This window comes from Triticum aestivum, chromosome 6A, assembly GCF_018294505.1.
Source record: "Triticum aestivum cultivar Chinese Spring chromosome 6A, IWGSC CS RefSeq v2.1, whole genome shotgun sequence".
NCBI classification, from domain to species: Eukaryota; Viridiplantae; Streptophyta; class Magnoliopsida; order Poales; family Poaceae; genus Triticum; species Triticum aestivum.
This window is the reverse complement of record NC_057809.1, coordinates 575,095,189-575,111,301: the sequence shown is the minus strand read 5'-3', so window position 1 is coordinate 575,111,301 and position 16,113 is coordinate 575,095,189. Positions and strand designations below refer to the sequence as shown.

The 16,113-nt window shown below is 46.9% G+C and overlaps 1 protein-coding gene across 1 annotated transcript; it reads right to left on the bottom strand.

Annotated features, from left to right (window-relative positions):
• Positions 1–13,307: 13,307 nt before the first annotated feature.
• On the bottom strand, positions 13,308–15,806 carry LOC123128627 (subtilisin-like protease SBT1.4). The gene has a single exon (XM_044548684.1). The coding sequence runs from the start codon at positions 15,770–15,772 to the stop codon at positions 13,430–13,432; it is 2,343 nt and encodes a 780-aa protein (XP_044404619.1). The 5' UTR covers positions 15,773–15,806; the 3' UTR covers positions 13,308–13,429.
• Positions 15,807–16,113: the final 307 nt, after the last annotated feature.

Genomic DNA, 16,113 nt, shown 5'->3' with positions numbered 1-16,113 from the left:
ATCCATAGACGAAGAAATCATCCATGAAAACCTCACAAATCTTTTCGCAGAAGTCAGAGAATATAGCCATCATGCATCTTTGAAAGGTAGCAGGTGCATTACATAAACCAAAAGACATACGTCTATAAGCAAAAGTACCGAACGGGCAAGTAAAAGTGGTCTTAGATTGATCATCAGCTGACACAGGTATTTGAGAGAAACCAGAATAACCATCTAGAAAGCAAAAATGTGTATGTTTGGATAATCTTTCTAGCATTTGATCAATAAAAGGTAAGGGGTAATGATCTTTTTTAGTAGCCTTATTTAATTTGCGGAAATCAATTACCATTCTATAAGCTGTAATAATTCTTTGCGGAATCAATTCATCTTTATCATTAGGAACGACAATAATACCTCCCTTTTTAGGGACACAATGGACATGACTTACCCACTGACTATCAGCAACGGGATAAATTATACCTGCCTCAAGGAGCTTTAGTATTTCCCTTCTTACCACTTCTTTCATCTTAGGATTCAGTTGTCGTTGGTGATCACGAATTGGTTTGGCATCTTTCTCCAAATTTATTTTGTGTTGACATAGTGTGGGACTAATGCCCTTAAGATCATCGAGAGTATATCCAATAGTAGCACGGTGCTTCTTTAGAGTTTTCAACAATCTCTCTTCTTCATGCTCTGAAAGGTTAGCACTAATAATAACAGGATATAACTTCTTTTCATCAAGATAAGCATATTTAAGAGTATCAGGTAACGGTTTGAGCTCAAACACAGGATCACCCTTGGGTGGAGGAGGATCCCCTAGGATTTCAACATGCAAATTATGTTTCAGGATGGGTTCCTGTTTAAAGAATACTTCATCTATTTCCCTTCTTTCATTCATAAACATATCATTTTCATGGTCTAGCAAATATTGTTCTAAAGGATCACTAGGAGGCACGGCAATAGAAGCAAGACCAATAATTTCATCTTTACTAGGAAATTCCTCTTCACGGTGTTGCCTAGGAAATTTAGAGAAATTAAACTCATGAGACATATCACCTAAACCAATAGTAACAACATCCTTTTTGCAATCTATCTTAGCATTAACTGTGTTCAAGAAGGGTCTACCAAATATAATGGGACAAAAACTATCTTGTGGGGAACCAAGAATAAGAAAATCAGCAGGATATTTAGTTTTCCCATACAAGACTTCAACATCTCTAACAATTCCAATTGGTGAAATAGTATCTCTATTGGCAAGTTTAATTGTGACATCAATATCTTCTATCTCAACAGGTGCAATATCGTGCATAATTTCTTTGTATAAGTCATGAGGTATAGCACTAGCACTGGCACCCATATCACATAAACCATGATAACAATGATCTCCTATTTTAACAGAAATATCAGGCATGCCTACCATAGGTCTATGTTAATCTTTAGCACAAGGTTTAGCAATTCTAGCAGTTTCATCACAGAAATGAATAACATGCCCATCAATATTATCAGACAGAGATCTTTAACAATAGCAATATTAGGTTCAACTTTAATTTGCTCAGGAGGTGTATAGGTTCTAATATTTCTTTTACGAACCATAGTTGAAGCTTTAGCATGATCTTTTATCCTAACAGGAAATGGTGGTTTCTCAACATAAGCAGTAGGAACAACAGGATCATTATAAGTGACAGTCTTTTCTTCAACTTTAATAGGTGCAGCTACTTTTACTTCTATGGGAGGATGATATTTAAACCACTTCTCCCTAGGGAGATCAACATGAGTAGCAAAAGATTCACAAAAAGAAGCTACTATCTCAGAGTCAAGTCCATACTTAGTGCTAAATTTACGGAAAACATCGGTATCCATAAAAGATTTAACACATTCAAACTTAGGTGTCATACCTGACTCCTTACCTCCGTCGAGGTCCCAATCTTCAGAGTTGCATTTAATTCTTTCCAATAAATCCCATTAGAATTCAATAGTCTAAATCATAAAAGAGCCAGCACAAGAAGTATCGAGCATGGTGCGATTGTTATCAGAAAGCCGAGCATATAAATTTTTAATAATTATTTCTCTTGAGAGCTCATGATTGGGGCATGAATATAACATTGATTTAAGCCTCCCCCAAGCTTGAGCGATGATTTCTCCTTCGCGAGGCCAAAAATTATATATATAATTGCGATCACGATGAACAAGATGCATAGGATAAAACTTCTAATGAAATTCCAATTTCAATCATTTGTAGTTCCATGATCCCATATCATCACATAGCCTATACCATGTCAATGCATTTCCCTTCAAAGATAAAGGGAAGACCTTCTTCTTAATAACATCATAGGGCACACCTGCAAGCTTAAATAATCCACAAACTTCATCCACATATATTAGGTGCTCATCAGGATGCATTGTTCCGTCTCCTGCAAAAGGATTAGCTAGCCGTTTTTCTATCATACCCGAAGGAATCTCAAATTATACATTTTCATTTTCAGTAGGTTCAGTAGGTTGAGGAGCAACTCTTTGCTCTACTGGTCGGGGTGAAGATACCCCGAACAAGCCCCTCAGAGGATTACTTTCCATAGTAACAAGTGATGGTAAATTTCAACACACTATATAAATCTTTTTTCCTTACCAAATTCCACCTACCAAAGGCGCTTCACTCCCCGGCAACGGTGCTAGAAAAGAGTCTTGATGACCCACAAGTATAGGGGATCTATCGTAGTCCTTTCGGTAAGTAAGAGTGTCGAACCCAACGAGGAGCGGAAGGAAATGATAAGCGGTTTTCAGCAAGGTATTCTCTACAAGCACTGAAATTATAGGTAACAGATAGTTTTGTGATAAGATAATTGGTAACGAGCAACAAGTAACAAAAGTAAATAAAGTGCAGCAAGGTGGCCCAATCCTTTTTGTAGCAAAGGACAAGCCTGGACAAACTCTTATATGATGTAAAGCGCTCCCGAGTACACATGGGAATTATCGTCAAGCTAGTTTTCATCACGTTCATATGATTCGTGTTCGGTACTTTGATAATTTGGTATGTGGGTGGACCGGTGCTTGGGTACTGCCCTTACTTGGACAAGCATCCCACTTATCATTAACCTCTATTGCAAGAATCCGCAACTACAACAAAAGTATTAAGGTAAACCTAACCATAGCATGAAACATATGGGTCCAAATCAGCCCCTTATGAAGCAACGCATAAACTAGGGTTTAAGCTTCTGTCACTCTAGCAATCCATCATCTACTTATTACTTTGCAATATAGGCCAAAATAATGGTGAAGTGTCATGTAGTCGACGTTCCCATAACACCACTAGATGAGAGACAACATACATCTCATCAAAATATCGAACGAATACCAAATTCACATGACTACTAATAGCAAGACTTCTCCCATGTCCTCAGGAACAAACGTAACTACTCACAAAGCATATTCATGTTCATAATCAGAGGGTTATTAATGTGCATATAGGATCTGAACATATGATCTTCCACCAAATAAACCAACTAGCATCAACTACAAGGAGTAATCAACACTACTAGCAACCCACAGGTACCAATCCCAGACTTGGAGACAAGAATTGGATACAAGAGATGAACTAGGGTTTGAGAGAAGATGGTGCTGGTGAAGATGTTGATGGATATTGACCCCCTCCCGATGAGAGGATCGTTGGTGATGACGATGGCGATGATTTCCCCTCCCGGAGGGAAGTTTCCCCGGCAAAACAGCTCCGCCGGAGCCCTAGATTGATTTCGCCAAGGTTCCGCCTCGTGGCGGCGGAGTCTCGTCACGAAAGCTGGCTTGTGATTTTTTCCTCATCGAAAGACTCCATATAGCAGAAGATGGGCATCGGAGGGCCACCAGGGGACCCACGAGGCAGGGGGGCACGCCCCCACCCTCGTGGGCAGGGTGTGGCCCCCCTCTGGAACTTCTTGCACTCATTATTTTTTATATACTCTAAAAATGACTTCCGTGAAGTTTCAGGACTTTTGGAGCTGTGTAGAACAGGTCTCTAATATTTGGTCCTTTTCCAGCCCAGAATCCCAGCTGCCGGCATTCTCCCTCTTTATGTAAACCTTGTAAAATAAGAGAGAATAGGCATAAGTATTATGACATAATGTGTAATAAAAGCCCATAATGCAATAAATATCGATATAAAAGTATGATGCAAAATGGACGTATCAAAGGACACATACAAATCCAATGAGGAACATAAAGCACTTGCGTTTGGTGGATATGCACAAAGCCAGGGAAGCAAATTGGAAGCATACTGCACTAGAGGTTAATTTCAGAGAAGATGCACACATGACTCACTGTGGCTACCAATTTTGATCGATCGAGCCATGGAGGCCATGATTTTCAGAGCAAGAAAATCGGGCTCTAGGTTTTGCAGGGGAGGGGATGGAGAAGTGGAGGACAGGGGAGGAATCACCTCGGGAATAATCGGCGGCGGAGGACATTGACGCTCTGGAGGCAGTGGGGTGGACGCGCTACTGCTCCTCGGCGAGGTGGACGCGCTGCTGCTTCTCCTTGTCGGTGGGTGTCGACGGCGTTGCTGCTCGTCGCGCAGCGGACGAAGCTGCAGCTCCTGGAAGGGTGGTGCGCAGTGGGCCAGGTAGGGGCAGCGGCGCAGTGGGTTGGGGCGGCGCAGTGGGTCTGGGCGGCGGCGCAGGTAGAGGCGACGGCGGAGTGGGTCGGGGCGGCGGCGCAGGTCGGGGGCAGCGTAGGTCGATCGAGGATTGAGAGGTTGAGATTGGGGATTTTAGTGGGGGGAGGGTTAGCAATGGCGCACCTCCTAGGGTGCGCCATAAGTACCCTGATAGCAATGGCGCACCTTCCCTGGTGCGCCATTACTAACTTTTTTATTATTATTTTTCGTTGCATCTAATAATTTTTTAGAAAATGACGATCAAATTTTAAAACATTTATGAATGTCAAAAGATATCATCAAATTTGTTATTTGAAAATATTTATGAATATCAAAAAATATCATCAAATTTGTTATTTGGAAATATCATCAAATTTATTATTTGAAAGAATATCATAAAAATTGGTATATCAATGGCGCACCTCCTAGGGGTGCGCCATAAGTACCCTGATAGCAATGGCGCACCTTTTCCTGGTGCGACATTACAAATTATTATTATTATTTTTAGTTGCATCTAATAATTTTTTTAAAAATGATGATCAAATTTAAAAACATTTATGAATGTGAAAAAATATCATTAAATTTGTTATTTGAAAATATTTATGAATATGAAAAAATATCATCAAATTTGTTATTTGAAAATATCATCAAATTTGTTATTTGAAAATATTTGAAAAAATATCATAAAAATTGGTATACCAATGGCGCACTTCCTAGGGGTGCGCCATAAGTACCCTGATAGCAATGGCGCACCTTCTCCTAGTGCGCCATTACTAACTTTTTATTGTTATTTTTAGTTGCATCTAATAACTTTTTAGAAAATGATGATCAAATTTGAAAACATTTATGAATGTGAAAAAATATCATCAAATATGTTATTTGAAAATATTTATGAATATGAAAAAATATCATCAAATTTGTTATTTAAAAATATCATCAAATTTGTTATTTGAAAAAATATGAAAAAAAATATTATAAAAAAATTGGTATACCAATGGTGCACCTCCTTCGGGTGCGCCATAAGTACCCTGATAGCAATGGCGCACCTTCTCATGGTGCGCCATTACTAACTTTTTATTATTATTATTTTTAGTTGCATCTAATATTTTTTAGAAAACGACGATCAAATTTGAAAACATATATGAATGTGAAAAAATATCATCAAATTTGTATTTGAAAATATTTATGAATATGAAAAAATATCATCAAATTTGTTATTTGAAAATATCATCAATTTTTTTTGGATTTTTAGTTGCATTCATTTGTGAATTGGTAAAACATTTATGAATATGAAAAAATATCAACAAATTTGAAAAAATATTCATGAATTCAAAAAGTACCCATGAAATTTAAAAATATTCATGAGTTTAAAAAATATTAACAAATTCAATACTTTTTGTGAGTTAGAAATTCAATACCAGAATAAACATAAATAAATATTCATGAGGACTAGAACAGAAGAAATATCATTTCAAAATGTTGAAATACAATCGAGAAATGAAGACTACAATTTAAATACAATCGATCTTAGCTAGCTATCTTTTCACAATCTTCTTGCCTTTTTTGCAAATGGAGTTCTTCTGTTGAACAGACGTCCTTTAGGTAGGGTGGTCCTGCTTCTTCTTGTGGTGTATGGCACTTCATCATCGTCGTCGGGTTTCATCTTCGGATCGCCGTACTTGTCGAAGTCTTGCTCATTGGCGACTCCATTCATTCCGATGATCTTCCTTTTGCCTCTCCTCACGACAACACGACTGGGCTTTGACGGGTCGGTAATGAAGAAGCGTTGGTCCACCTAGGAAGCCAGTACCCATGGCTCATTTTTCGCGCTGACGTTTGCGCCCGCGGTCTTGGATTTGGCTTCGGGTATAACCATGGTGGTGAAATACCGGTCTTCTTTTAGGACGCTTGGCCCATCTAACACGGAACATCGGGACCTTCTCTCCAGCGTAGCTCAGCTCCCAGATTTCCTCGATCCTTCTATAGTATCTGTCCTTGTCGAGACCGGTGTAGGATTCCATCGTTACCTCGGAGTTCTGATAACCATCACTCTTCATGTCCTTATCCTCGGTGTAGAATGTGTAGCCGTTGATATCGTACGCCTTATAGGTCATCAGGTTATGCTCGGCGCCCTGTGAGAAAGGCGAATATGAGTTTTTCTTCCGTGGAAGAATTCTCATGTAAAGGGTACGACAGAAGCTTCTCCCTGAACCAATGCGTGAAACATGAGTTGTGCTCTTTGATTATATCTTCGTCCGTCCTCTGTTGGCCTCAGTCATTGTACGTCTTATCAGTAAAGGTTTGATGCTCTATCACCCAAGGATCGACCACGTCTATGTGTTGTAGCGCGACTAGGTTTGCTCTTTCAAAGTCGGCGAGTTGACCCTCGAAGTCGACATGCATTTCACGGCGACCATCGCGGTGACCCCATCCAGCGAGCCTGCCAAGGTGCCTATTGACGGGCAGACCAACGGGGTTCTCGATGCCTAGATAATTCGTGCAGTAGGAGATGCACTCTTCGGTCAGAAAGCCCCTGGCTATACTTCCCTCTGGACGTGACATGTTGGAATGTATCCTTTGATGACATCATTCATCCTTTCGAACGGCATCATGCTGTGCAGGAACGTCGGCCCGAGTTGGATGATATCCTTCACGATATGGACCAGCAGGTGCACCATAAAATCGAAGAATGCGGGCGGGAAGTACATCTCAAGCTCGTATAGTATCACCACGATCTCTTCCTGTAGCCTTCTGAGTTGCCTCACGCCAACCGACTTCCGAGAGATGACGTCAAAAAAGTTGCATAGGCCAAATAGCGTTTAATGGACGTGCGCGTCCATGATCCCACGGATTGCAACTAGAAGTATCTGCGTCATCAGCACATGACAGTCGTGAGACTTCATCCCGCTGAACTTCTGCTTCGCTGAATTTAGGTATCTGCTTATCTTTCCCGCGTAACCGTAAGAAAGTTTTACTCCTACGAGGCAGGTGAAAAACTGCTTGATCTCCTCCTGATTTAGAGTGAAGCACGCGGGAGGGTAATCATTTCCGATCTTCTTGGCCTTTTTGCCTTTGCGACGACTTTCCGTGTCCTGCTTAGCCTCATCATCATCATCATTAGCGTGAAGCTCCTCCCTGATGCCCATTGATTTCAAGTCTGCCCTTGCTTTCGGCCCATCTTTGGTCCTCTCTGGCATGTTGAGCAGGGTACCAAGCAGACTCTCGCACACGTTCTTCGTGATATGCATGACATCAAGGCTGTAAGGCACACGGAGGATCTTCCAGTATGGCAAGTCCCAGAAAACAGACCTCGTTTGCCATACCTTCAGTAGCGGCTCTGGCGTCTTTCGCTTCTTTCCCGGCTCTGGCGCCTTTTGCTTCTTTCCCGGCAGTGGGCAATTTTTCCAATTTTTCAATAGCTCGTCTATTTCCTCGCCGCTCCTCGTACGCGGGCGTCTTCGAGGTTCGGTTTCACCATCGAACAAATCCTTACGTTTTCTCCATGAGTCATCGTCGCGAAGCCACCTTCGATATCCCATGAACACGATTTTAGAAGACCCAAGATCTCTATCTAGCTGGCGATACGTTGTGTCATCCATGCACCTGACGCATCCAGAAAATCCGTGGACCACCTGCCCCGCGACATATCCGTAACCGAGATAGTCGTGCACCGTCGTGAGCAGTGCGGCTCTCATAGGGAAATATTCTTTCTCTGCGGCGTCCCACGTATTGGCTGGCATTTTTCAGAACGTGTCTAGCTCCTCTTTCAGCAGCCCCAGATACAGATTGATGTCGTTCCCTGGTTGTTTCGGCCCTTTAATTAGCATACTCCTGTGAATGTACTTTCTTTTCATGCACAACCAGGGGGGAAGGTTGTACATCCACACAAACACATGCCAGGTGCTATGTGCGCTTCTCTGGCTTCCAAACGGATTGACTCCGTTGGTGCTCACGCCTAGCATGATGTTCCTTGGATCGTCCTCAAATTCTGGGTGTTCGAAGTTCAACGCTTACCACTGGCTCGCATCCTTAGGATGACTCAACAACTTATATTTTTTATTTATCTCCGGATCATTTCCGTCATCTTCTCGCTTCTTATTTTCCCTATCCGCGTGCCAACGCAGGAGCTTTGCTAGCTTAGGGTCTGCGAAATACCGCTGCAGACGAGGAGTGATCGAAAAGTACCACACCACTTTTCGAGGAGCTTTCTTCCTCTTCTTGTATCGAGTGACGCCGCACACCGGACATATGGTAGACTCCGCGTGCTCGTCCTAATAAATGATGCAATTGTTCATGCACACATGGTATTTCACGTGCGGTAAATCCAGAGGACACACGATTTTCTTCGCCTCCTCGAAACTAGTCGGGCACTTGTTCCCCTTGGGAAGACGTTCGTGCCAGAATGACATGTTCTCGTCGAAGCATGCGTCGGTCATTTTGTGTTTTACCTTCATCTCCAGAGCCATGAGCGTTACTTTCAGGTGGGTATCCTCGGGCCTGCATCCTTCATACAATGGAGTAACCGTGTCTATCTCCAGTTGATCCAGCTTGGCTTTCTCTCGGATGGCAGCCCTTGCGTTATCCGTCTGCTTGTCAAGCAGCTCTTGAATATGAGGGTCCTCCACCCAGCCCATCGATAGTCCATCGTCGTCTACTCCAGCATTTTCATCTTCATGATCATGCCCTTCGTCTGCTCCGACATCTTCCTCATCATCATGTCCGGCATCTTCTACATGATGACTGTGTACTGCATCTACTTCGTGATCATGTCCTGGAGATTCTTCGTCTTCTCGCCCACCCTCGCCGCGGTTGTTTTGTTGCCCTTCCTCATTTCTTGCCCGGCCCCCATGGACGACTTCATAGTCATCTTCATCACCTTGCCACCGATAGACATCCATGAAACCATGCAAGAGCGGGTGGTCCCGCACCTATACGGAATTCGGGTCCATAAGGCTCTTCAGCTTGCATCTTCGACACGGACATCGTATCTCCTTCTCGTTTTTTTGAAGCATCTCGGCCTTCACAGAGCTCAAAAACCTATTTACGATGCCTTCAGTCATCATGCGAACCATGTTCGCCTGCGGGGTAGAGCAAAACGATATTTTAGGACCAAAAAAATTAATTTGGCATGGCTTTGCCTAAAAATAAGACAAAAAAATGCATAGTACCAAATTCTTGCCGAAAGGAAATGAATCAACATTCCGGCAAAATATTGGCAACTATCGCATTTCAAATACCGGTATCTGCAAACACAAACATATGCAACACCACAAATATACGTAGTTCTAGGCCATAAAAAGTGCATGCGCACGTTGGAGGGAGAAAAAAGTAGATCTACAACATAAAGAAAGATTTCCCCTTACTTACCTATCAAAAAAAGGTAATTTAACCACTTAATTTGGGTGAATCTATGGTGCAAATGAGGTGAGGAGGAGGAGGCATCCGAGACAAGCTTAGAGGGGGAGGTGGAGAGAATGAAGTGGGAAAAGTGAGTGTGATAGGTGGCTGTCTAAAATATCTAGCTGCTCTCAGGTTACCAATGGCGCACCACCTAACAATGCGTCATTAGTGGCGCACCTGTTATGTGGTGTGCCATTACTAGTTTTGCAAAAAAAAAATGTTAGTAGTGGCGCACCGTGGTTGTGGTGCGCCATTACTAGTTTGAACTAGTAATGGCGCACTACAACCTGGTGCGCCATTACTAGTTTTGAAAAATAAAGTAAAAAAATTGTTATTAGTGGCGCACAAAGCGTGTGGTGCGACATTACTAGTTAAAACTATTAATGATGCACTATGCCCTGGTGTGCCATTACTAGTTTGAAAAAATAAAAAAAATTATTAGTAGTGGCGCACCGTGGGTGTGGTGCGCCATTAGTGATATGGACTCTAATGACGCACCACATATGTGGTGCGTCATTAATGTCCATGTTAGCTATAGCCCTTTTCCTAGTAGTAATACTTTTTAGGAGTAGGTGAAGAGAGGTACAACCACCATGAGTAGGCGACAACCTTAGGGCATCTTCAACGCCGATCAGGACACTTTTCGTAACTGTTCGGGCTGCGCGATTCAGACCGCGAAAGCCATCCAACGCCGACTTTTATCGGTCTGCGGGGTGCTCCGGGCACGATTTGCCCCGTAAACCGGAGATAAAAATTGGGGTTTGCGGGAGTTCGGACCGATCCCAAGCCCGCTTCTGACCGCCCTGGCCCATCAAAAACGTCCGCTCTTCCCTCCCGCGCGTTTTCGATCAGTGCCGCTCCAGAGCGTCAGCGCCCGCATTCATGCTCGGCCAGAGCGGACGCGACCACTCACTGTCGCCAGCATTGAGGCGGCGTGCCGACCGAGAGAGCGCCGCCCGCGCCGCTTTCCAATGCAGGTGACTGGCACGCGTTCAAACGAAGCGACGTCCGCCCGTCCGTCCGTCTGCCGCCCGCATTGATGGCACACGGTTGCCGAGGCATCTTCTTGGGGGCCACCCGCCCGTCCCATTGCCGCCCACCTGTTCTATATGAACCGGTGCCACGGTGCCTCAGCCATAGCCACAGTCATCACTCTCCGCGCCACTCCCCGCCATGGATCCCTACGCCGCCAAAGCTTTCTGGGATGCGCCGTCGGAGCACAAGAAGGCCATGGCAGGACGCAGAGGGCCGCCAATGGTCTAAGGAGCTCCATTGTCGGGTGTACGCGGTCAGCGATGCGGTGCCAACAGGGACGGAGGGCACGAATAAGTAAATGGCGAGCGCCGTTCCAAACAATTGGCGGGATCCGAATTGTTAACGTTTGCATGAGATAAACTCCCACATATTCTAGCTGCATTATTGCCAGAGGCCGGCATCAAGGCTCACGTGTGCTGCTTAAGTTATCCCACATTCTTCTTTCTAAATTGTTGTTATCTCGTTCCTTGTACGAACGCGCGATGCTGCCAAAAAGAAAATGCACGTTGCCTCCATTTTCTTGTTGGCTCGTTTCCTTGTGAGAGCGCATGACGCCTCCATTATGTTTTTGGCAAGAAAATATGGGGCATTGCTCCAATGGCATGTTGTCCTTAAACTTATTGTAGTGCCTGTCAACTAAGCAATAACTACTGAATTAATAGAGGTTAGTTGCCGTTAGTTGTGCACATTTGGCGTATGAGTGAAGGCATCAAATTTGTCAAACTGTACTATTCTGAACTGTCGCTGTGAGTTGAGGAGCCCTAGCATTGGAGGGACAGGAATCATATCCTTGATGAATCTTTTTTTTTTGTGACCAATCACAATGATGGATCTGGTGAAACACATAAAGAAGGCAAAGAAACCTGGCTTAATATGATGTCGCACAGAAACTTCCGCCATAAATATAAGTCTATGACACATTTGCTAATCTTCGGTTGCCTGAAAATCTTTGGCGTTTTAGACGTTTTGGACACGACTCAAGGGAGAATATCTGGTGCTCTCGGAGCACCTAAGCTTAGGTGCTCCGATGCGACCTCGGCCGTTGGATCGTGATCCAATGGGCAACATCACATGGATGTGGACCAAAGCGTCATTTCGGAAATGTTTGGAGCGTTTTCTGCAAAATATTCATGCTGAATTGTCTTTTTTGTTTCTCTATGTGTATTTCAAATTTGGTTTCAATTTTTTAGAGTTTGTACACTCATGTCATGTGAACATTCACAATTTTTTTTGGAATTTTTTGAAACATTTAGATGTGCATTTTCAAAATTTGGAGCATGGGAGCACCAAAATGGATGGGAACACCAGATATTCTCCCCATGACTTAAGACCGAGCCGGACATGTGGACGAACACGTCCAAACACATTGTCACCGCGCAAAGGCAACTAAAAGATGGGAAAGACATGACGGGTGAAGGGGAGTCCAAGGGTTAACCGGTGTGGGTAGTGGTGGAGGTGGTGAGTGTTTTTCAGCTCTGTGAAAGTGGGGTTCAAAGCAATGGGCAAGGCGACAACGGCTCGGAGGAGGCCACCAAAATCTTGCAAAAATCAAAGTTAATGATCAATAACTTTGGATAAGTAATTTAGAAAGAATATTCTCATACTCACACAATACAAGGACAAGCATATGTGAAATCTGTCCTTTCATAATTTGTAAATAATACGTGTCTTGTTGTTCGATTAGGTCTACAAATGTTGTAATGATGAATGTATAAGAAGGATAGGGCGGTGCAGTGAGGCTACGCAGACCGACACCGCACGGCGGGTAGGTCGATGGAGGTGGATGGGAATGAGGAGAGGGCAGAGGACTATGTTGACGAGGGTGATTGGAGTTGATGTTTCTTTTCTAGTTAGCTAAAAAATATGCTGCCCTAACTATAAGTGTTTGTTATAAACTTAAAATTTGACCACGAGTTAAAGATTCGAGGGAACGGCTAATTGCACTATGTCACTATGATATTAGTTCAGGAGTTAACGATTCGAGGGAACGGTTTATTGCACTATGTCACTAGCTATGATATTAGTTTTCTCCCGTTGTAACATGTTTTACCCTATCTACACCCCCATTCCACTATTCAAGCGTAGCAAGAGTAAGCCGACGCCTAAAAGGAATACCAAAGTTAAAGCCAACAAAGCCACGCACAATACATTCTGGCGCTTGACATATGTCAAAAAATAAATTATCTGCATTGATAATTTTTTATTTACCAATGTGGTAGTTGTATTGACTTGAATACTAGTCTTCCTTTTGAAATCAAAAAGTAAGAATCTTGATTAACTGATTCAACCACAGGAAGTGAAACTTACAGCAAATGAGATAAATTCTCGCATAATCGCACGTACTATGTACTAGTACACACCCAACGGCGATCACATTCACATCTCTGCAACCTTGCTCGTCGGCCAAGTGACGGCGATAGGGCTCGTCACCGAGTGCTCGCCGTCGCTCCACTCGATCGACCCGAACGTGTACTTCTCCGTGACGCTACTGGTGGTTCGTTGCGCAAAGGTGAGCACGTACTCCTGTGTTTTCTCCGTCGGGCTGAACTGCAGCGTCTCGGGGCTCACCGTGACGCGAACGCCGTCCGGGGCGGTGATCTTCGCCGTGTACGCAGCCGCGGCGTCGCTGCCGACGTTGCGCACGACACGGCGCTGCGTGACGACCGCCACTTTGTTCGAGGCGAACACCACCGAGAAGGCGGGGTAGTTGTGGTCGCCGACCGAGGAGCCCGCGCGCTTCGAACAGCTGATGGACGAGCCGAAGACGGCGACCTGCTTGGCGGTGTAGCCCAGCGCGCACAGGAAGTTGATGTAGTCCTCCGTGCCGGCGTCGTAGACGAGGCCTGGGTTCACGGCGCTGTTGGGGTCGATGTGCCCGGCCCCTCGCGCGAACGGCGTGGACGCGTCGCTGGTGGACATGTCACCGATCACGCCGCCGGAGCTGTCCACGTTGTACGCGGTGGTCATCAGCGCGGACTTGATGGCCGCCGGGCTCCACTCTGGCCTCGCCTGCCGGAGCAGCGCGGCGATGCCGCTCACGTGTGGGCATGACATGGACGTGCCCGATATGATGTTGTACTTCACCCGCCTCGTGTCGCTCTCGAGCTCCGTGGGTGAGTTGGCGCCTGTCCAAGCGGCGAGGATGTCCACGCCGGGCGCGGTCACGTCCGGCTTGAAGATCTCCGGCGCGCGGAAGTTTGGCCCGCGGCTCGAGAAGGACGCCATTCTAGGGGATGGAGGCGTCGGGCCGACCACGGTGCCGCGGAAGACGATCGTCGCGGTAGGGGATGTTTGCACGCGTATGTACTTGAAGATCTTCTCGGCGTCGACAAATGACACAGCCGTGGCGGGGTGGACATGCGGGCTGGTGATGGACTGCTCGCCGAATGATTTTGTGCTCGCGAGGATCGCTCCGGCGCCACCGGCGAGCTTGACGGCATATGGTTTCGCTGCTCGGGCATTTACACCCGATTCACATAGAACAATCTTCCCCGCGACCTTGGTAGCGTTCAGCTTTCCCTCCTCGCACACTTTGGAGCCCGCGTCCCCTCCGTAGACCAGTGGTATCTTGGTCGCGCCGAGCGGCTCGCCGGCGTAGAGAGTAGTGCCCGTGAAGGTCTGGCCGTTGCCGAGAACGACATCGCCTGGGAATTGGCGGTTGAGTGTGGACGCGCCGACCGTCAAGAACCATGGCGCTATGTTGCATGCGGTGGAATCTCCGGGGCCGGAGTTTCCCGCGGAGGCGGAGACGACGATGCCCTTGCTGACGGCGCGGAACGCGCCCACGGCGGTGTTATCGCTATAAAAGTTCGGGGCCGTGCCGACGGCGCCGAGGGAGACAGAGAGAACGTCGACATTGTCCGCGATGGCCTCATCAAACGCGGCGAGGATGTCAGAGCTCGCGCACCCTTCCTCCCCGCACGCTTTATAGACGGCAATGCGCGCGCCCGGGGCCATGCCGACGGCTTTTCCTCTGGCATAGTCGAAGAAGCCGGCGCCCGCGACAGCAGAGCCACCGGCGGTGGAGGAGGTGTGGGTGCCATGGCCGTTGGTGTCTAGCGGCGACTTGGAGTCCGCGCCGAGCGCACGGCCGCGTAGAGCCTCCTGCCCCCGCTGGAAGAACTTGGCGCCGACGAGCTTGTTATTGCAGAGCGCGGAGCCGTTGAACGACGGACCCGAGACGCACCTGCCACGGAACTTGCTCGGTGGGGGCGGCAGCGACGGGTCGGCGGCGAAGGACGGGCGGCCTTCCGGGTAGACGCCGGTGTCGATGACCCCGATGACGACGTCCGTGGCCCCGTTGGACGCCTTGAGCAGCCCGGAGGACGGCGAGAGGCCGAGGAAGGACGGAGTGAGGGTGGTGTGCAGCTCCTGCATCGTGTCGGGCACGACGGCGTGCACCGAGCCCGACGACGCCAGCTGCGCGGCCTGGCGCTCCGTGAGCCGCGCCGCGAAGCCCGTGGCGGCGTGCTCGTAGGAGTAGAGCACGCTCGGCGCCGGGCTGGACATCTCGACGGGGATGCGGTCCCGCAGGAACGAGCCGTACCCGCGGGTTGTCAGCAGGCCGCGGCGTGGCAGCCGTGGCGCGTGCGCTTCCGCGACGTGCACGATGTAGGAGGACTGGGCCTCCACATCCGTGGCCGTCGCCGCGGCGCCGGCGACGGCGGCGAGCAGTACGACGCACAGCGCCGCGAGCGCGAGCGGCCTGAGGAGGTCCATTGTCGCTCCGAGAGGTGCGGTACCAGAAGGGACGGGGCGCGCGTATAAGTAGGCGGCGGCCACCGCGGCAGGACGGGGTTGCCGATCCAAGTCATCGCGGAGGGTAGGTCGCGCTGATCAGTGCGCTGGCCGAGGAGAGGGATCGGACATATTCTAGCGCTGCATTATTGCATTCTCGCGTGCCGCCTCAGTTATCCTACTACTCCTACGAGCGGCACATTCTTCTTTCTAAACTGCTGTTGGCATGTCGCAATAATGGAGTACGAACGCACGATGGCTCCGTTTCGTTTTAGGCGGGAAAAAGAATGGAGCATGTTTGTCCTCAAACCGAATGCAGTACT